At 40.7% G+C, this 21,545-nt stretch overlaps 1 protein-coding gene across 1 annotated transcript; it reads right to left on the minus strand.

Moving 5' to 3' along the window:
• Nucleotides 1-16,831: 16,831 nt before the first annotated feature.
• On the minus strand, nucleotides 16,832-17,827 carry OR6S1 (olfactory receptor family 6 subfamily S member 1). Its single transcript, XM_016199659.2, has one exon. It carries the CDS (start codon nucleotides 17,825-17,827, stop codon nucleotides 16,832-16,834), a length of 996 nt encoding a protein of 331 aa, XP_016055145.2.
• Between the last annotated feature and the right edge of the window lie 3,718 nt (nucleotides 17,828-21,545).

Raw genomic sequence — 21,545 nt, forward strand, 5'->3', positions numbered from 1 at the left:
GAAATAAGAGCCACATGATAGGGGATGCCCGGTGGGCAAGGGGATTACAGTGCAGGCCGTCACTTCCCACGGCGCAGGAGACGCCACAAAGGCACAGCTGGTGCCAAGGAAACAAGGCCAAGACGAGGTTTTGCCCTCTGAGGCTTCTAGTCTGGCGAGGCAGGCAAATTCAATAGTCGTGTATGTACAGTGAGGTAAGTTCAATTCTGTAGCAGAAATATTTGTAGAGTGTTTTGGGGGTACAGAGGAGGGGTATCTAAATCAGTTCGTGTTAGAAGTGGGGCTCAAGGAGAACGTACAGGAAACGATGCCTTGGGTTGACTTTTTCTTGTTAGGTGGCATTATAAAAAATTTAAACCGCACAGATTGCGATATAGTTTAATGGATTTTGACAAATGCATACATCCGTATAAATAACACTCCAATAAACACATACAAATCTTTTTGTGCTCCTTTCACCAGTACCAGGAGATGAGGTGAACTGCCTTTGGTCTAGACGTTTACAACAGCAGGAAGGGAGGAGAGGCAATTCCGTGGAGGGAATCGTGTGCAAAGGCATGGACATGTGAGAAACAAAAAAATAAAAATAAAAAATGAGGTGGTAAAATCTGAAGATGAGATCTGTCAGGGTTTTGTCCTTTCTAAATTCAGAGCCCCAAACCCCTAAGTTTGCTTTTTTGAGATTAATGCTTCTCTTTCCAAGGTCCAGAGATAGGAGCAAGCAAGAAAAAGGTATGTTGGGGAGGAAGAGTTTAATCTTTCCTTAAGATATAGATTTTTATATATCTTTGGTATGAAATTACCGGCTTTTTTTTTAAAGGGCTCTTGTTTTCACTTCTTAGAAATCTCATTTATATAAGCTAGTGAACAGGAACTAAGAATGTATTTAACTAAGAAAGATCTTGTACCTGTCTCTTTCTGCAAATATAGCCATGGATGAGAACACTGCAGATTCATGCACCCCCAAGAAATGAACCAATTCTGCTAAGATTTAGACCCTCTGACCACAGCCCTACTCTTGCGCCCACGATTTTTAAATATTTTCATTTGTCCAAGATTTTTTTACAGATCGTAAAAAAAATCTGTAAGCTTGTGTATGATTGTGTCCTTTAATTTTCATTGTGTAAGTGTAAAACATGGCCATTGACCTCACACAATTTTAAGCAAGGGAAATGTTCTGTTTGGGTAGGCAAAGTGAGGCATTCAATGGCAGGTGTTCTTGGTTCAGGGATGAGTAGTGGAGAAGCCTCACAGTGTTGTCCTAAGGGGAGATGAACATGTTCAACTGCCCAGGGTGAAGAAGGTAATAGGACCTTGTGTGGCTTGACAAGAGTTGCCTCTCCAAATACTCCCTTGATGTTCAATCCTCAGTATTTATACACCAGGCACTATCTTCCATGCCCCCAAAAGAACTATAAGACTTTGTTTTAACTCACTGCTCTGCCTGCAAGAATGGAGAATTGGATCTCTGTAGCCCACTCACCTACAGTAGGCATTTCACTGGGGGAAATCTCCAAGGTGATCAGTGTGGTAATCTCTCTGGACCTACAGACAGGCCTCATAATTCTTGAGGAAGTGGTGGGGTGCCTGAATTTTTTCTAGGGCAAGAAATCAAATCAAAACTGACTTTGAATCACTGGTGATGCTCTGTTGGTGTGTGTAGACACTGAGTATGTAGTCTAGTGGTTAGAAAACTTGGATCATCTATTTAACCTTGCAGAGTCACAATGACCTAGTTTGGCAATTTAGGGTTTATTATTATCATTGTTATTATCATCTTTATTAATGTTATTACTTTCAGGGAGACAGGCCTTAGGCCAAATTGCTAACCAGGAAAGCTGCCTCCCCAACAGCTTTCTAATCCTCTCCCCACCTCGCTATTCCTCCTCTCCTGTTAGTCTCTGATTTATTCTTTGCTCCTCTGACCTTTTCCTAGAATCTGTTTCTGTATCTTCATCCTGTCACAATTCAGCAAGCTCACTTCTATTCCCTATATGGACTGACTTCTTCTGTTTTAACCATGCTTGTTACACATCTAGAAGGAATTTAAAATACTCAAAGGAGAATTCCAAGAAGAGAAGCCAGGACAACCACCATGATGTTTTTTATCTCTCAGAGACAGAGGTTGGCTTCCTCAGCAGGGTCATCACTCCTCAAACAGGAGAAATAAACCTTAGCCTAAAAAACCTTATCTACATTCCACCTATCTCTTACCCCTGTCCCAGAATGTTATGTCAATCTTTCTCATTGTCCCAGCCACAAACTGACTATGGGGCACTTTGGTTGGCCTGTCTGACTCCAAGAGGTCCCAAGAGCCCTTTCCATTACAGTTGACCTTTGAACAACACAGGGGTTCAGGGTGCAGACCCCCATGCAGTTGAAAATTCACATATAAGGTTTGACTCCCCCAAAACTTTACTGAGAGCCTACTGTTGACTGTAAGCCTTACCAATAACATAAACATTCAATTAACATATACATTGTATGTTACATGTATTGTATACTCTATTCTTAGAACAAAATTCTTACAACAAAATATTAAGAAAGTCATAAGGAAAGTACATTTATAGTATTTATTTTTTATCGTTATTATCATTTTTATTGTTCAAAATATTACAGATGTCCCCTTTTTCCCCCATTGACCCCTTCCACCCTGCACCCGCTCCCCTCCCAGGCCTTCACCACACTATTACTGTGTCCATGGGTTATGCATATAGATTCTTCGGTTAATCTCTCCTCACCTACCCCCACCTTCCCTCTGAGATTTGTCAGTCTGATTCATGCTTCCATGTCATTGAATCTGTTTTGTTTATCAGTTTATTATGTTCTTTAGATTCCACAGATAATGTGATATTTGTCTTTCTCTGCCTGGCTTATTTCGCTTAGCATAATATTCTCCAGGTCCATCCATTCTGTCCCAAAGGGTACAAGATCCTTCTTTTTTACAGCTGCATAGTATTCCATGGTGTAAATGTCCCACAGCAGATTTTTTATCCACTCTTCCACTGATGGACACTTGGGCTGTTTCCATACGGTATTTAATGAAAAAAAAAAATGTGTATAAGTGGACTGGTGCAGTTCAAACCCTCGTTCAAGGGTCAATATAGGTTATTAGACCTAGCAAGCAGCATCAAAAATGGGTATGTTCCAGTATGTTATGGCCCATCTGAAGCTCTTCTCTCTAATAGTTTGACCCCTAATAGGGATCTTAGGAATATATTTTTTAAAATTTATCTTTACTGTTGAAAGTATTAGAGATATCCTCCCTTTTTTCCCCATTGATCCCCTCCACCCCACATCCACTCCCCTCCCCCAAGGCCTTCAACCACACTGTTGTCTGTGTCCATGGCTTATGCATATAAGTTCTTTGATTAATCTCTCCCACCCACACCCACATCCCCGCCTCCCCACTGAGATTCATCAGTCTGTTTCAAGCTTCTACGTCTCTGGATCTATTTTGGTCCTCAGTCTTTTGTTTATTAGATTCCACACTTGACTGAGATCTTGTAAAACTGAATCAAGACGAATCAGAAAACCTGAATAGGCCAATAACAACTGATGACATCAAAGCAGTAATAAAAAAAAAAAACACAACTCCCAGCAAACAAAAGCCCTTATTTCTTCAAACAGGTTCTCTAACCCTTGCTTACTTTCTACATCTTCTGGCATCCTTATAATGCGACCATTGTTATGTTTCATGTTGCCCCACAGCTCCCTTAGACTGTCCTGTTTTTTCTTTTTGGATCTCTGATTGAGTGACTTTTTCTATCTTGTCTTCTAATTCACTGATCCGATACTCAGCTTCCTCTAATCTGCTGTTTATTCCTTCCAGTGTATTCTTTATTTCTGCTGTAATTCTTAATTTCCTTCGTCGTTTCCATATCTTTTTTCATGCTGTTGAGCATCCTTACAATCAGTATTCTGAACTCTATATCTGATAGATAGCTTATCTCCATTTCATTTAGCTCTTTTTCTGGAGACTTCTCTTGTTCTTTCATTTGGGGCTTGTTTTTTTGTCTCCCCATTTTGGCTGCCAGTTAGGGTTTGTTTCTATGTATTAAGTAGCTCTGCTAAGACTCTGAGCCTTTTTGGAGGGTCTCTGGTGCAGGCCAATGTCAGATATATTTTGTGATTGGCCCTGAGTACCCTGTTTGGAGCTATCAACAACCCTCAGCTTGAGGTTTCCCCTGCTGGGGCTGGGTGCATTTGAAAAGGACCAAGATGCACATCAAAGTCTGCTTTTCCAAGGCCTGGGTCCAGAAGCAGATCAGGCAAAGACTCAAAGCACTCTGAGGTCTGTCTCTGGCTACAGGCTGATTAATCTGATTATCTTAATGAGCCTCAGGCTGTAGAAACTCCTCTGGGCAGGGCAGGAGGTTTGCCAGCAGGATTGTGTGATTGCTTCCCCCCACCCCCCAGGCAAAAGCTGCTTGGAAGGTAAATGTCTGCCTGGGAAAGATGTCCTCTGCCGTATGGGGAAATGACTCAGCACAGGTATCCAGAGGGGTGCCCTCTGAGCTCTATCTCCAGATCCCACAACCCTAGATTCTCCTCACATAGCTCCAGTCCACTCTGCTCTCCCTCTGCTGGAGCCCAATGTGAGTGGCTGCACACGAAACTGTGTGTTGGCTCTTTAAAAGGGTGCCTGCATTTCCAGCTGTCTCTCCCTGGCAGACAGAAACCCTGCTGCTTTTCACAGCCAGATGTTAAGTGGGCACCTTCTCAGATCTAGTGCTCTGGGCTGGGAAGCCCAGCCTGGGGTTTAGGCCTCAGAGTCCTCAGTGGGAACCCCCACAGCTGAGACATCCCTCTCGGCCTTCAGCTGCTGCCTATGGGAGCCCAGCCAGCCCCCTCACACCTCCATACTTCCTACCAGTCTCTATGAGGTCTCCACTTTTCATCCTTGGCTATGAGAGTGCTCTCCAGCTCATCTTCAGTTGCAGTTGATTATTCAGGATGGTTTTTCTATATTTTAGTTGTAATTCCAGTTTGGTCCCAGGAGGGTGTCAGTGTAGCTTCCACTCAGTCCACTGCCATCTTTAACCTCTTAGGAATATTTTTAATTGCTTTTTTGCTTGTCTGTGTTTCTATCATTTTCCCTCAACTTTTTATTTTGCAAACTTTTAATCCTACTGTGGAAATAAATTAAGACCAACTAAAAGAGAATAAGCAAAGTTTATTTATTTAGAGATTGCTGTAGCAAGGGAGTCAGCCTTGATCACTTGAGTTTTGGCAGCCACTCATAGGCAGATAGAGGAGTCGGAAAGCTTTAGAGTAGAAAAAAGGAAAAGCTTCAACTGATTAGAGGCTGTTGACCTGCGGAAGCACTAGGTGTGCTAATTAGAAGCCAGGCATCCCATGTCATTGGTTAAGGATGCATATTTGGCTTTTTCTGGTTGGTCCCAAGTAGGAAATATTAGGAAAGTTATTAGTTACTAATCAAGTCCTGGCCATTTCAGGCAGATTGCTACAGGGGTTATTGTGTGACTTCCCTGGTTGTTACTAGAGATAGTGTTCTGAATTCCTATAAGTCTGACTTAAAGTTAGTAAGCTGGTGTCCTAGGCTGGTTACTGTAGATAATGGATTGGTTTCCTGGGCTGGTTGCTGCAGGTTGTGGAAGAGAGTCCTATTATTATATATTGTCTGGCCATTGCCCGTTTGTATATTCAATCCCTCACTAGAGAAAAGTTGAAAAAAACTGTACAATAATGCCTGTATACCCCTTACTTAGAATAATCAATTATTAACTTTTCCCACATTTTCTACTTGTGTTATCACTTAACCATAGTGCGTGTGTGTGTGTGTGTGTGTGCACGCTCCTGCATGCATATTTCTTCTTCTAGGTGTATACTGTATGTAAGACAAAGGAAAATATACTTTCTTTTATTAACTGCAAGCTTCCAATAAACAACAATATCTCATATCCATGTCTCATATCTCATATCCATGACCCTTCAGACCTAAATATCTCAACATGCATGTCCTAAAATAAGAACTAAGAATAAAAGAGTAACTTCAGTACTATATCACACCTAAGAACATTTACAATAAATTCCATGTAATCTAATAGACATACGCACTTTCAAATTTCTTCAATTGGCTCCCTCATATTTTGTTAAAAATCTGGATTCAAACAATGTTTCTTATTCCATTTATTTTTAATGTCTCTTTAGTCTCTTTTAATCTAAAAAAATTTCCCTCCTCTCATCTCTGCTTTTTTCATGGCAATTGTCATATAAGAAGTCTCAAGTTCTGAATTTGTCTGTTTCCTCATGTTATATTCAGTTCATTTCGTTATTTTAAGTTTAAATATTTTTTCATAGTCTGTGGAAACTAATAATTTTCCAGCATAGGTTGTCTAGGCTCTTGGGAGTATTGAATTTCTAATAACCGGGGGGGAAAAAAAAAAGAATGAAGTTTAATAGGAGTCTTCTATTTATTTGCATGACAGTGCGCCATTTACCATTCAAAGAGCTCTTATTCACAAAGGAGACCTTCTTGATCTTTTTGGGTGGAGACCCTGTAAGTTTCAATTTTGTTAACTCTTAAGTAACTTAAACAGTTAGAGATTTATATCTCAGCAATGTAGGCACAATTACCAGAGTCCAATCAATTGCTTATTTTAGCAATATTCAAGGATACCTATGGATAGGCAGACTGGTTTCTAAGGTACATTGATTATTTACCTAGAATATCAAGGAATATAGTTTTGTAAAACTTAAGCAAAAAAAATTATACTTGCTTCATTTTGTGCTTTCTCAAATTTATTTTGTTTAGTTTCTACAGATTTCTCACCTTTGGGTAACAGTTTTCACTCACTCTGGTGATTAGCAGTTACTATTTGTGTTGCCACTTAACCATATTGTATGTGTTTACATGTGTGTGTTCATTCTTCTAGGTTTATTGTATACTGCATGTACTACAAAAGGAGAAGACTATTTTCTTCAACTGCAAGCTCTCAATGACTAGGGTGATAATAACCTTGTTTGGTTTTCCCCAAGCATGACCAAATGGTGAGTGCAGATTTCTTTGGTGGATGTGAAGTTGGTTGTGTGCTACCTTGAAGAGACAAAAGAAGATCCTATCTTTCAGTCCCAAAAGGTTTCCTCACAGATGCTCCCCTCTAACCTAACCCTGGGTACCTAAATCCATTATGAGCACTTTTGTGTGTTCATTAAGAAGCTGACCAAGATTTGAACCAAGAAATGTTCATTGAATATTTACTTGAGAAAATTTGTAATAGTACATCACAGTACTTTGGATTGCTGTAGTGATCAATGTGATAAGAGTTCAATAAATGCTGAAAGGACTATCTGATACACCCATCAAAAGGAACATATTATTTACCAGTATTTAATTTTCAGCAAAATTTTTATAGCACATACAGAAGAGGGCCTCGGGCCAATACCTTGATAGCTCTCTACTGCAGCTAGGGACAGAGGTTTACATTACAATGCAATACAACGCTTCTGTTGACCCAGAAGGATTCCTGATATGAAAGACTGAAGGAAATAGGCATGTGCCAGACAGATACATTTCATTTAACTTTTAAATGATCTACATTGAGCAGAGAGCATTTGGGGAGCTTGATTCTGATTCAATAGGCCTGAGAGTTTGCATTTTTTATAAGTTACCAGGAGATGCTGACCCTACTGGTCTCTTTGAGTAACAAGGCTTTAAAGTAAGTTGCTTGCTCGTACATAACTTTTCATCATCTGGGCTATTAACAAGATATGTATAGCAGGGAATTCAAGGTCGATTTCTCCAGAAATATTGAACAATGCTAGAGCCTATAATACTAGCATTCTGTACTGAAGCCTGAAGGAATAGGCATGTGCCAGACAAACACATTGCATTTATCTGTATTAGGCATCTTTCCAAAGGGATGGTTATCTATTTGCTTAGGTTACTGGATAATTAAGTATTCAGCAAAGTTGGCACTCTGCTAAGAAACTTGAGATGCCTGGCTTTCTGATTCTGGGAGCTTCTTGCTTGAACTATGCAATCCAACAGGTGATTCACGTCTAGACCAAGGATCCTCCTTCCATTGAAGGATCCAGTGAGCTCAAGACGACAATGAGTGTTTAAGCAACTTCTGGCAATTGAATAGGGGAAGCCATACCCACTGGTTAGTAAAAGAACTTCCACATTGGAGTGTGGTACTTTCTCTCCTGATACAAAAGTGCTTTGAAATCTGTCAGTTTGAAGAATCTGAACATGCAGCACCCCAGGATAAAAGGGAGTTCTCGTGTAATGACCAGGTTCTTTCCTGTTGACTGGGTTCCTTTTATTGCCTCATTTAGCACTAAAAAAGATTAAGAAGGGGTTAGGTCACTTCTGTCTTATAATATTCTCCAATTAAAAAAATATATAATAAGTCAAAACACATTGCAGAAACTGTGGTTTATTTAAGTGGATATGTTTACCAAATTGGCACTAACGTTCACGAACATAAACTCATTTGGAGATCTCATCAAAAACCTCAATATAAGGCTTCCCAAGACCTAGATGTGGACCCTGAGTCTCTTGTCTGGAACAATAGTTTAATACTAGGCATAACATATTAGACATATATACTACATGCTATATACTATACCATATCATACCATACATATACAAGCATAATAGTTCAATAGGTATTTCAAATATTTGTTCTCTCCACTCCATCCACTCCCAACAATTTTTTAAGTAAGAGTCCCAGGCTCTTTTCTGTCATTCAAACTGATGCTTCCTGACCATCTTGCACACTAAGGTGGCTGCACATGATTTCCAGGTTCTCTCCAACTCGAGATTAACAGATCAGTCTCAACAGTGCTGTGGCATGTGGCAAAGACCTGCGTGTACTGCAAAGGCAATAAGCTCACACTTGCTTTTTGTTGAGGATTCTCAAAAAGCATGAAAACGTGAAGTGAAGTTTCTTAGAAGGCACACACTCCAGCCAAAAGGTCTGGGGGCAGGTATTGGACCCCCTCCACCTCCAGTGATGTAGGGTGTAGAAGCCTCACTTTTGACCTTTCGGCCAGACTCCTTGGTGCCTTGTGGCCTTTGCTGCTCCCTTAGCTTCTGCAGAGAAAGAGAACTTGGTTAGAGCCTAAGGGGTAGTTCAGGTTGCCACAGAACTGGGATTAGAGGGAGGAAACCAGAGGGCGACCAGGAGCGAATGGGGCCCCCAACATGGTGTCCTCAGGGAGAGAGGGAGTGGGGTCCGGGTGAGATAAGGTGGTGGTGGTGATGGTGGAAGGGACATAGCCCAGAGGGTGGGGTGCTGTTGAGGCGCCCAAGAAGAGCCTACCTTGGGTCTGGGACGACCTGGGCCCCTCTCCACACTGGCTCCAGCTTGAGCAGCTCTCTGATCCCCGTGGGACTGAGCTCATCAGGGCTGGGTCGCTGGGACTTGGGAGGACAGATTCTGCCCGCCTTTAAATGTCCTTTCCCCTCATCATTCATAATTCTCCCTTATGTTTTTCCAGGCTTCTCCCATTTCCTTTTGTTGACTCCTCCAGACCAATTCCCTTCTTTTTCACCCACCTGTCACCAAGAAATACCTTGGGGCCCGAGGGCCTCACAAAGAGGCTATATTTTTCTCAGAAATTGAGAAATCAGACTTCCATTGTTCCCAGTGTTGTATATCTGTGGATAAATTGGACATTGCTGACATTTTTATAAAATTCCCTCTTTGTATTCCATATCACTTTCCTTTTCTTCACAGGACAATTGTTTTGTTTCCTTCGATGTTTGTTTTCTCTTCTTCCTGAAATTTAATTCTGTGCATTATTCCAAGATTCATTTACGTTTTATATTTCTGTTCATTTCCCTCTAATGACTCCCAGAAAACCCCATCTCTCTACTTGTATATTTTCAGCTGCCTAGAGAATGTCTCTGGTTAGGCCATCATCTCCATCCAAAAGTGAGTTAGCTTGAAATCCCCTCCCTCTCCTCTCCCACTCAGCTCCTCCCCAATAAGACCATTTTCCAGCATTCTCCACATTCACCAGTGACACTAGCATTTGCCAAGTTTTCTAGAGCTCCACCATGCAGGGTTTGCATTTGTATTGCTTTATCCCTTTGCCTCTTTGACCTGTAACACCTTCACTGGCCCTTAGTTTCAGTCAGTTCCATCTCCTTGCTGATGGAAAAACGCTTGCTTCTATCGCCATTCATTCATGGCATTCCCACCCCCACCCACCCCTTGTCTGCCCCCATCGCCATTGCCCCCACCAAACTGAACCCCATCCTTCCTTCTGTCCCCTTGTCATCCCTTCTTTTACTCCTCTGGACATCCTCTGCTGCCCCTTCAGCCACACTTTGCCACTCCTGCCACACTTTCTCCCCCACTCTTCTCTGGAACTCTTCCTGCCACCCCTCCTGATACATCTGTCCCTGTCACTTTTTTGTCATTCTACAACACATACATATCTAAAATCACCTTCACTCAATCAATATTTCTGTCAAATTCGAGCTCAAAATTCAACTTACAAAAACTGTCTTAGGTTAGGTCCTCCTCTCCATTCTGATCACCCCTTTTCATGGTCCTGAATGTGCTCCTATATTGTTTTGTAAATGTTGACTAATAGAATCAACATATCAACCCAGCATTATCTTTTTTGTTCCTTCAATTAAACTGTGAATCACTAAGTTACTGGTGTGTTTTTTTAATTAATAGACCTTCTTTATAGACCAGTCTATGGACTCAGTTTTTATGCAACTGACCCTCCCCCCTTTCAGATTCCTATGTTGAAGGCCTACCCCCACCATGTGATAGTATTTGGACTCGGGTCCTTTGGGAGGTAATTAGGTCATGAGTGTGGAATCCTCATGAATGGGATTACTGCCTTTATAAAAAGAGATGTGAAATTTTTCTCTTGGCCATGTGAGATACAGAGAAAAGGTGGCTGTCTATAAGCCAGGAAGCAGGCTCTCATCAGACACTGAATCTAATGGCACCTTGATCTTCAACTTCCCAGCTTCCAGAACCGTGAGAAATGATTGGTTTAAGGCACCCAGTCTACAGTATTTTTATTATAGCAGCTTGAACTGACTAAGACAAGCAGTCTTAGGTTTACAGCAAGATTGAGTGGAAAATACAGAGGTTTCTACATACCTTTTCTCCTCCCTCCCCTCCCCACAGCCTCTGCACTGGTGTCATACATTTGTTACAATCAATGAACCAACATTAATAAATCACTATCAACTAAAGTCCAGAGCTTACATTAGGGTTTATTCTTTGTGTTGCACATTCTATGGGTTTTGACAAATTTATAAAGACATATATCCATTATTATTATTAGTATCATACAGAATAGTTTCACTGCCCTAAAAATCTTCTGTGCTCCCTCAATGCATCCTTTCCTCCCCTCTAGCTCCCCACAACCACTGATCTTTTTACTTTCTCCATGGTTTTGCGTTTCCCAGAATGTCACATACTTGAAATCATGCAATATGGACCTTTTATAGATTGGCTTCTTTTATTTAGTAATATGAATTCAGGTTTCTTCACATCATTTCATGACTTGATATTTCTTCTTAGGGCTGAATAATGTTCCATTATATGGATATACCAGTTTATTTATCCACTCACTATTGAATGACATCTTTATTGCTTGAAAGTTTTGGTAATTATACATAAAGCTGCTATAAACATTAATGGACAGGTTTTTGTGTGGACACAAGTTCTCAACTCATTTGGGTAAGTACCTAGGAAAGTGATTCTTGGTTGTATGGTAAGATTATATTTCGTTTTGTAAGAAGCTGCCAAAATGTCTTCCATAGTGGCACAGGGTATTTTTAAACTTCATTTTGTATGGTTAAAACATTGTTGTTGTTTTTTAATGTAATAACATACACATGGCTTACTTTGAAAAAAAGTACATTAAAGCATGAAGAATACAGATCACCCACAGATAAACATATTTTGCCATATCTTCTTTTTTCATATAGGATTAATAAATTTCTAAAAGTACAAATAGAATACTTAAATATAATGTCTTTTTAAGATTCCTGATTTTTAATGCCTAACTTTCCTCCAAAGTGTAGTGACATTCTACAAGAACATCCGTCTCACTGTATCCCTGCTGGTATTAAATGCTAATTAACATTTTCTAACTTCGTAATGAAATAATTTCCCCTTGTTTTAACGAGTATTTCTTTCTTATTAATGCAGGAACACTTCCATATTTAGCTTTTTCCATTGCTTATTTTCTGTATTGTTTGTTTATATCCTTTCCAAGGGCAGGCCTCTCTCTGGTGTTTCTCTTTAAACCCTGTATTGCCCAGTATGAATTATTCATAGTAATAAAAAGTGTATGGATGAAGGAAGGGTTGAGGGATGTTAACCTAATATTCAGTCAATGCTAGCTGGTTTCTTAAAGATTAGGAGTTAACATTCAAATCTAAAATGAAAAGCCATTAATTCACATCTCCAAACCACATGTGTATGATCACAAGGAGGACACATAAAATTAAGTTTTATGGTAGACAAAAAGCTGTTCTCTTGTTGCCTGAGAACAGAATCACAATAAATGTTTCACAATCTTTGGGTTAGAAGAATAAAGTCTTCTGGAAATTGAGTAGAGGAGTGCTGTAAAAACCCTCAAGCACGTCCTTGGAGCCAGAATCAAACCAGGGACCTAAGGACAGCAGCCGCCAGCTACCTCTACAGTCCATCACTCCACCAGCTGAGCTCTGGGAGGGCATAACAGCTGGTACTTAGTGTAAATTTTTGTGCATGTAGTAACAGATGGTGAGAGGGCTGGTTTCTTTTTATTTGGGGCTGGAACTCAGGTTGGAGCTCAAGGAACTTCGGGTGTAGAAACTATAGTAAATCGAATCCCAGGAGCAGCCTGAGGCACAGGACAGCAGTCTGAGCCTGAGGAAGTGCGGGGGGAAGCAGAGCAGAAACCACAAGGCTTGAGTCATATCGGCACAGCTTCCAGACTTGGCTGCCCCAGAGTAATCTGTGAATCAGTTCTCGTTCCAGGAGCACAGGAAAAACTAGGGAGCCAGGCTGCAAAGCAGGAAAGCGCTCAGGGGTCCACGCTCCTGTGGCCACCTGGGGGTCACGGCTATCAGTAGGCCAAGGCTAATTTGATCTCTTCCACAAAAAGAGTTGTGGACTCCACCAAACTGTGTACTCGCACAGAGATCTGACGAATCTAGTTTCTCCCCTATTTACTGAAGAGCATAAACACCTACCTTCTTTTCCAGGATCAAAGGAGCCCCAGTTCTATGACCTTCTGTCCCAAATCCCCAGGACCTGATTTCCACGGAAAGATCACACAGTGCTTCCTTTCTTCAAGACTGTTTCAAGTTGTGGACCAAAATGGGCAACACTATTTTCTTTGTAAACCTAGGGGGAAACAAGCGCCACCTAAGGCTCCAGCAAGATTTGAATTCACAACTCCTGACTTAAAATACCAGTGCCCTAACCCCACACAGAACTATAAAAACATCCCACAGGTTACTGCATAATAGTAAATCCCTTAAAATTAAAAAACTTCATTCAAATAGCATCTATGTAGAAATACAATTTAACAAATTCTTAAAAACTAAAAGAAACTTGTTCTGAAAGATACACCTCTCAAAAAGAAGAAGCGCCTCTATATATGAGAAAGAAGCGTTCCTGACCAGGCCTAAACTGAGATGTACGTCACTAACAGGGTAGCGCCTACATACCGTACAGGCTCTTCAGGCCCGAAAAGTCACTGAGCTTGGGCAATACCAGGGCCACGAGGAGCCCTGGGAAAGTGGGGTGCAGTGAGGTGCGGTGGGGTGCGGTGCTTTACAGAAGAGAACGATGCAAGACGTGGTATCAGCATCATTGTCACCAGTCTGGTTTGGACTCTTATAAACGTGCTCCAGTTCTCATAGACTGAGATTGGGGTTGTTTTTTGGTTTTGTTTTGTTTAGGGGGAGGCTGCTTTTCCCAAGCAAAGGACGTACCCCTTGGACCCTCAGAATTTGGAGGCCAAGATAGTGAGGGGGTGAAGGCATCCAGATCTCCCTTCTGCCTTTCAGAGTCAGGCTCCGTCACAGGCAATCTGGGTTTGAGATTCCTCCAGGTTTCCTGAAGCAGAAACTGCCTAGAAGGGGACTAACCTTTTCATTGATAAATGCACTTTGCTAACAACTCTGAGTCCCAGAGGCAGCTTCCTCTCTCTGGGCCTCTGGGCTCTTCTAAATGTCCATCCTGAAGTCCAGAACAAATAGAAAGTGGCAACTCATAAGAGGGTTGGGAAGGGGGTGCTCCTCTCCCCCTTTTCTCTGGTCTCAGTCTGCCCAGAGTCTGGCACCAAAGTCCAGGAGATTCAGCCATTCATTCAACAACTATTTACCAAATTTGACCCCTGTGCCAGGAGAGTCCTAGGTGCACAGTAGACAATGTGACCAAGGCAGATAAGCTACATGCCAGGAGCTTCATTCCCCAAGTAGAAGGGACTGCAGAGTAAGGACAATGCCCTCCCCATCCCTTCCACCCACCACCTACTGGGTGATAGAGAAGAGGCTGGGTGCAGGTTTCCAGAGAAGAAGGTATTGGAAGTGGGCAACTCTTCTTCAATGCCACTTCCTGCAGGCCCTGAAAGGGTGCTCTAAATCTAGACCTATAGAATGAAGTACATTCAATAAACCTGGAAAAAGAAATGCAGCAAAAGCATTAATGGTATGAGATAGCAGAGCAGATCCAGCTAAGACAGTGGCTCTAGGATTTGACTTCAACAGGGACATAGGGTCATAGTGAGTTCTTCCCTGCAGGTCTTGGGGATAACCTTTGCTTCTTGGTGAAATCTATAGTTATTTTTCCTTGATGCTCTAACACCAGGCCGCTGCAATGGTTCTGTCCTAACCCTGTAAGCACCCAGACCCTCTCAGGTGGGTCCAAGACAGACTCACAGCTCAGCCTGAGACCCTTACTGAACATTCCTAGCTCTGGAACCTGTGGCTTAGGTTCCTTCCAATCTGCACATCGATGCTCTTGGGATCTGGAGAAAAATTGCTGAGTTTAGGAAAGGAATCAAAAATAGTCATCCCACATCACAATTAAAATGGCAATGGTTAAAGACAGTTAACTTCCCAGAACATGGTATTCAATAAATTTTTATTGAATTAAGTTGAGTCCAAAGTAATTTTCAACAATAAAGTAATTTTGAAACAATAGGTGGTTTAACAAGCTTTATTGCCAAAATATAGGGATGATTCCTTTGAAAAATGTTATAAACTGTTACATAAATACCTCTCTTTGGCCAGTGTCTGGGTTTGACTTCAGTTTTTATGCTCCATGAAATTAGGTAGTTTTTAAAATAATATGTCATCTGCTCTCTGGGCAACACTTCTAGATTGTTCCAGAAGATTTTTATTTCCCCCTCAAATCACTGATCATTCCTTTAGTTCTTCCTCAAAAATCTTTCAGGATGGACATATTTAGCATGCATTTTGTGTATTCCTGATAGAATTAGATGAGAGTATCATTAATATTTCCTGTGCTCACTGAAGCTTTACGGCCATCTCTTTGCATGCTAATGCCCAGTTTGCCAATTTTGCAGCACTTTTTTGAAGCTGATGTGCAATCCATATCTTGATATTTTTAAAAATATTGTCTCTATCTATAGAAACACAGTCCAACAAGGAATTAATTCTTGTTTAATGAAAGATTGCTTCTGGAAACTTCTCTAACAAGAGAATACTAGAAAAGGTAAATCAATTTTTATATGATCTCCAGTGTTATTGTGTAAGCCACTTTATAATCCCCATTCAAAGTTAAGAACCATTTCCTGTTCATCTTAGCATATATTAGTATATGCTTACAGACCTTTGCTAAATAAATGAATAAATATTTGTTCAAGATTTCCAAGGGCACCAAAAATAGGAATCCCTATTCCCTTTTAAATATCCAATGATGTAGAGAAAATATCTACCACAAAGTCTGCTTTGTGGTAACTGGTTGCCATAGTGAGAACCGTTGATATTAAAGGTCCTCAACTCAAACCCAATTTTACTACAAGCAAAAAAAGACTGATGACAACAGATACAAGAATTTAAAAGACGGACAAATGAAAGAAATACAACCCAGTGATAAAACAAGTGATGTCTTAAATTCATCTTTGTAATAAAGTGAAAATTAGAAAAACACATTAAATGTTATTAGTCATGAAATTTCTCTTTGAATTGCTTTTCCAGAGGCACTTTAGATTGCTATGGAAAAGTGAATAAGTCAGTTATTAAGATTTTTTTACCTCTTTTCCACCTGACAGTAAATGTAATTTTTTTTGGAAAGTATATATAAAAACTTCCAGATAATCTGTATATGTTATTGTTATTTATTCTTTATTATAAGGAATTCTTTTCATTATTGATTTTCACAAACAATTGGAAGACTCTACTGAGCATTTTAAATCAGTTTTGGCAAAGGTCACATATAGATCCCTCTGAGACTTGGATTACAGCTACAGATCCTCTTCCTGGATAAATACATATAAATTCAAACATATAAAATTTACATACCAATGAGGCTTATAAATCTTCAATGATTCTCTGGTGACCATGGACCCTTAGGTTAGGATCTTGAACCAGATTGTCTAGCTTTGAATTCCAGCATCTCACAGATTGAAGGATCTTATGATGTAATGATGGTATTGATTATGTTATATCAGTAATAATATGGATCTACGTATGAGGTAAAAATCAAGGAATTTTTCCTGAAAGAAGATAGACTTGATGACTCTGGAGTTCCATAATAGTTTCAGAGCAGTCATTTGGTGATGTCCATGATGATAATAAGAAAGAGAATGAGAGTGGAGAAGACTTGGACTTAAGACTGGTTATTATATCCCTTCACTTTCACCTCCTTATTTTCTTGTTGAAACTCTTAGCAAGTAAAAGATCCCCCCAGAAGCCTACTACCACCTTTCTAAAAATATCCTTCAAAGCTTCCTTGACTCGCTCATTACGCAAGGCATAGATAAATGGATTCAGCAGTGGTGTAACAAATGTTGTTACCATTGTCACTGCCCAATTAGTATCCACAGAGCCACTCTGTGATGGCCGCACATAGAGAAAAATGGCACTTCCATAGAAGAGGGTCACCACCATCAAGTGGGAGGTACAGGTAGAGAAGGCCTTCTGACGGCCTGAAGCAGAGGGGATGCGCAGGACAGCCAGGACTATGTGGCCATAGGACACAGCAGTAATCATCAGTGAGGATACAATGACAAGAGAGGCCAGGATAAAGTCAGTTTCCTCCAGCTTCTTGGTATTGGTGCATGCCAGGCGGAGCAGTGGGCCACTGTCACAGAAGAAGTGCTGCACCACAGCATCTTGTTCACAGAAAGGAAGCAAGGCCACAGCAACTGTGGGGCCAAGCACAGGGAGGAGCCCTCCCATCCAGCAGGCCAAGGCCACCCGAAAGCACACAGTACCATTCATGAGCAAGGGGTAGTGCAGAGGGTGACAGATGGCCATATAGCGATCCACAGACATGACAGCCAGCAGCAAGAACTCAGAGGCCCCAAGAAAGAAGTAGAAATAGAATTGGGTAATACATGCAGCAAAAGAAATAGTGTGTTGCCTTGAAAGAAAATTGCTCAGCATCTTGGGAATGATCACGGAAGTGAGCAGGATCTCTAGGCAGGACAGGTTTCCCAGAAAGAAGTACATGGGAGTCTGCAGGCGAGTATCAGCTCCTACCACCCCAACAATCAACACATTGCCTGTTAGAGTCAGCAGATAAACAAGAAGGAAGACAGAAAACAATTCTTCTTTTGTGCTGTTGAGATTTGGGATACCTGCCAGAATGAACTCTGTCACACCATTGCTCTGGTTCCCATCAGGAGCCATTATCTTTCCCACCTGTGCAACAACATGAATATAATCCTGGTGAAGACAAGTCTTCTCCAGAACAATCCTGAAACTTATTTTATCATGATATAGCACGCATGTCCCCACTTTCTCCAATCACATCTTCTGTTAAGATTTTGAAGAGCCCTGGCAGATGGGGCTCAGTGGTTAGAGCATTGGCCCACAGCGAAGGGTCACAGGTTCAATTCCCAGTCAGAGGCATATACTTAGGTTGCAGATTCGATCCCCCTCTCCCTTCCACTCTTTCTAAAAATCAAAGAAAAAGAAATACTCCAATGAGAATTAACAAAACAAAAAAAAAGGATTTGAAGGACCTGAGGTCTTCATCTAATTGATTTTAGAGCTAGACAAGATTTTCCATAAAGGGCAGTTAAAACTTAGGCATGAAAGTGCCAAGAGCTTCCAACTTCACATCTCCTATTCTCAGTTTTTAAATGGTGATACTTCATTATTATAATAATATCATTGAGCATTTGACTTCAGCAAAATATCAAAGAAATGATTTTGTGAAAAATATGATTTCCATTCAGCCAGGATCTGAACTTGAACTGGATTGCTTAGCTTTGAATTCCAGTATCTCTACTTACTAGCCAAGTAACCTTGAAAAAGTTGTAAGGAGCAAGTGAAATAATAATACAAAGGGTTTAAAATAGTTTCTAGCACTTAACTGACAAATGATATGGTAGAGAAAGCCCTGGACTGTAAGTTAGAGCACCAGACTCTTCACTTGGTTTGCCACTTTCCTTGTAAGACTATCTGTGCATCCAGCTTATTTGTCCTTCAACTGCTCAGCTATAGAATAAGCAATAGGAATCTAGGCCATTAGTACATCTGTTACATGAAATTACCCTTTTCATGGAGAATTACCACAGCAACCCAAAGGTCAAACTAAACTCAGCTTGTCGCAGAGTGCTTGCCTATCTAAAGAAAGTTAGGCCATATTTAAAAGGGATAAGAAGGATAAACTACATTGAGTCAGTCAGGTATCCATATCTATTTATTTAGTGTCAACTACAAGCTAAGTATTCTAGGGAATATTAAGATGAGTTTCTTGCCGGGCTGGGAATGGCTCAGCGGTTGAGCATCGACCTAGGATCCAGGCAATCGGGGTTCGATTCCCAGTCAGGGCACATGCCCAGGTTATGGGCTCGATCCCCAGTCAGAGGCGTGCAGGAGGCAGCTGATGAATGACTCTCTCGAGATCATTGATGTTTCTATGTCTCTCTCTCCCTCTTCTTTCCTCTCTCTGAAATCAATAAAGATATATAAAAAACAAACCAAAAAAACTTCATTGCTTTAAAAATAATCCCAATTTTAAAAAAAAGAAAAGAAGATGAGTTTTTTAAGCTTTTCAGTCCATGATACCAATCCAAAGTCCTTTCACAAACTTGGCTTTATTAGGTAAGCTTTCCAAAGACAGAATTATGAATTCCTGGTATTTACTAACAAATTCAGAAATGAAGTCGCCTTACTATTCTTCCAGTTCTGAAGATCACAAGTTTAATGTCACTGAAAAGGGCCCAGCTCAGAGCAGGTCTGTCTCAGGCCGGCCAGTAGTGTGTGGGTTCTTGAGTTTGTGCAGGAAAGATTTCACAACAGGAGTGCAAGTGATTTTGGGAGTACATTGATTAAGGCTGAGGACAGTGAAACAAAGGAGGGGTTTAGGATAGAAGAAGCAACAGGAGAGAGCCTAGGCAGTGCCCTGCTTTGGCCCTCTAGAAATGTTATAGAAAAGAAGTGAGCCACGCTGGGCTGCAAGGACTCATTAAGAAGTAAAAGTCATGATAGAAGTGGTCCAAGGCAGGGCTGCTGTTAGCTCACTGAAAAGTCAGAGAAAAGGGGCCCTTGGGGTTAGCCCAGGATGAGCTGGTCGCTGCCTGCTGCTCCCCTGGTTGCAAGTCTCACCAGGACTCTTAGAGCTTAGGAGAAAGAGAGAAGAGATACACATCTGAGAAAGAAAAGGGAAAGAAAAGCATGGGCATGCTCCAGAGAGAGTTTGCTCTGGCATTTTTTGTCTTGAGGGTTTTTACCTCTGTTCTGTGGGCGGGAATTTTAGGGGAGATCTCATGGGAAGGTCTCAGCAGAATATTTATCAGTTCTCCAGGTGTTTCTTTAATATGTTGATGTATCAAAATGAGAACATAGAGGGACCAGGGTCATTTTCTGGTCAGCTTTACCTCTATCTTAGATTTGTTTGGCTCTGATTTTTTTGTTGTTGTTATTTATTCCCCTGACTCCATCCCCTTCCTTGAGTTTGGCTGGCACTAATTGGGTCTCTGTTATCTATGGACCAGGGTGATTTAAGCTATTCTTTCCTTAGGGAGGAGAGGTGTAAACCATTTGCTCTCAAGTTTTCTTGTTTAGGGAAGATAAGATCTTGTTATTTAATAGCTGGCTGTAAATTGCTCAAATTGTTTGGCCCCATATGTCTAACCATCTGTCTCATTTCCTTTTTCCCACTTGTCAAAATTTCTCCTAACATCTAACTATTCTGCCTCAATAAGAACCAAATAATATCTGAAACTTAGTTTTAAAAATGCCTCAGTTATTAGGCAAATGCTGACCCCTTTAGCCATGCAAAGCATGAGAATTTACCTTAAGACCTTGCTTGGTTCTCTGTCAGCCTTATTGTTCTCTAGCACACCCCAGGAGTCTTTGTCCCAGCAAACACTAAGCTCTTTACTTACAATTTCCCACCTGTGGATACCACCCCAGCAAGAAAATTTTTGTGCCTTTTGTCTAAGATAAGTAGCTTTATAGTCTTTCTCCCTATAGATTTCATTCAAAGCTTCATCTCTCTGCAGCTTCTAAAGAAATTGCCTTATTGTCAGTAAAACCATTTAATTTTTGCTCTGTGTTGATTATGTATCAGGTGCTACAGAGACATAAAGGAGACATTGTTGCTACCCTTATGTAGCTCACTGCCTGAGAATGACAAAAAAATTAACATATGTCACAGGTGGAATGTCATAGGTAAGCACAGAGCCTATGGGGACACATAGAAAAGGAACCAATTGACACTTAGAGAGACAGGAAGTATTCTGGAGGAAGGTGATGCCTTAAGCTAAATACTAAAAAAATAAGTATGGATGGTTTCCTTTGCTAAAAAGCTTTTGCACAGCAAAGGGAACCATCAACAAAATGAAAAGACAACCCACTGAATGAGAGAACATATTCAACAAGGATACATCTGATAAGGAGTTAATACCCCAAATTTATAAAGAATTTATAAAACTCAACACCAAAAACACAAAACAATCCAATTAGAAAATGGGCAAAGGACCTGAATACATACTCCTCCAAAGAGAACATATGGATGGCCAATAGACATATAAAATAATGCTCAAAGTCACTATCAGAGACTCAAAGTCACTATGCAAATTAAAACCACAATGAGATATCACCTCACACCTGTCAGAAAGGCTATCATCAATAAGTCAACAAAAAAACAAGTACTGGTGAGGATGTGGAGAAAAGTGAACCCTCGTGCACTGTTGGTGGGAATGCAGATTGGGGCAGCCACTGTGGAAAGCAGCATGGAGTTACATGAAAAAATTAAAAATGGAACTACCTTATGACCCAGAGATTCCAGTTATGGGAATATATCTGAAGAAACCATTATGTTCATTGTAGTAATATTTACAATAGCCGAGATCTGGAAGCAGCCCAAGTGCCCATCAATAGGTGAGTGATAAAA

This window comes from Miniopterus natalensis, chromosome 1, assembly GCF_054644295.1.
Source record: "Miniopterus natalensis isolate mMinNat1 chromosome 1, mMinNat1.hap1, whole genome shotgun sequence".
In the NCBI taxonomy this organism is placed as follows: domain Eukaryota; kingdom Metazoa; phylum Chordata; class Mammalia; order Chiroptera; family Miniopteridae; genus Miniopterus; species Miniopterus natalensis.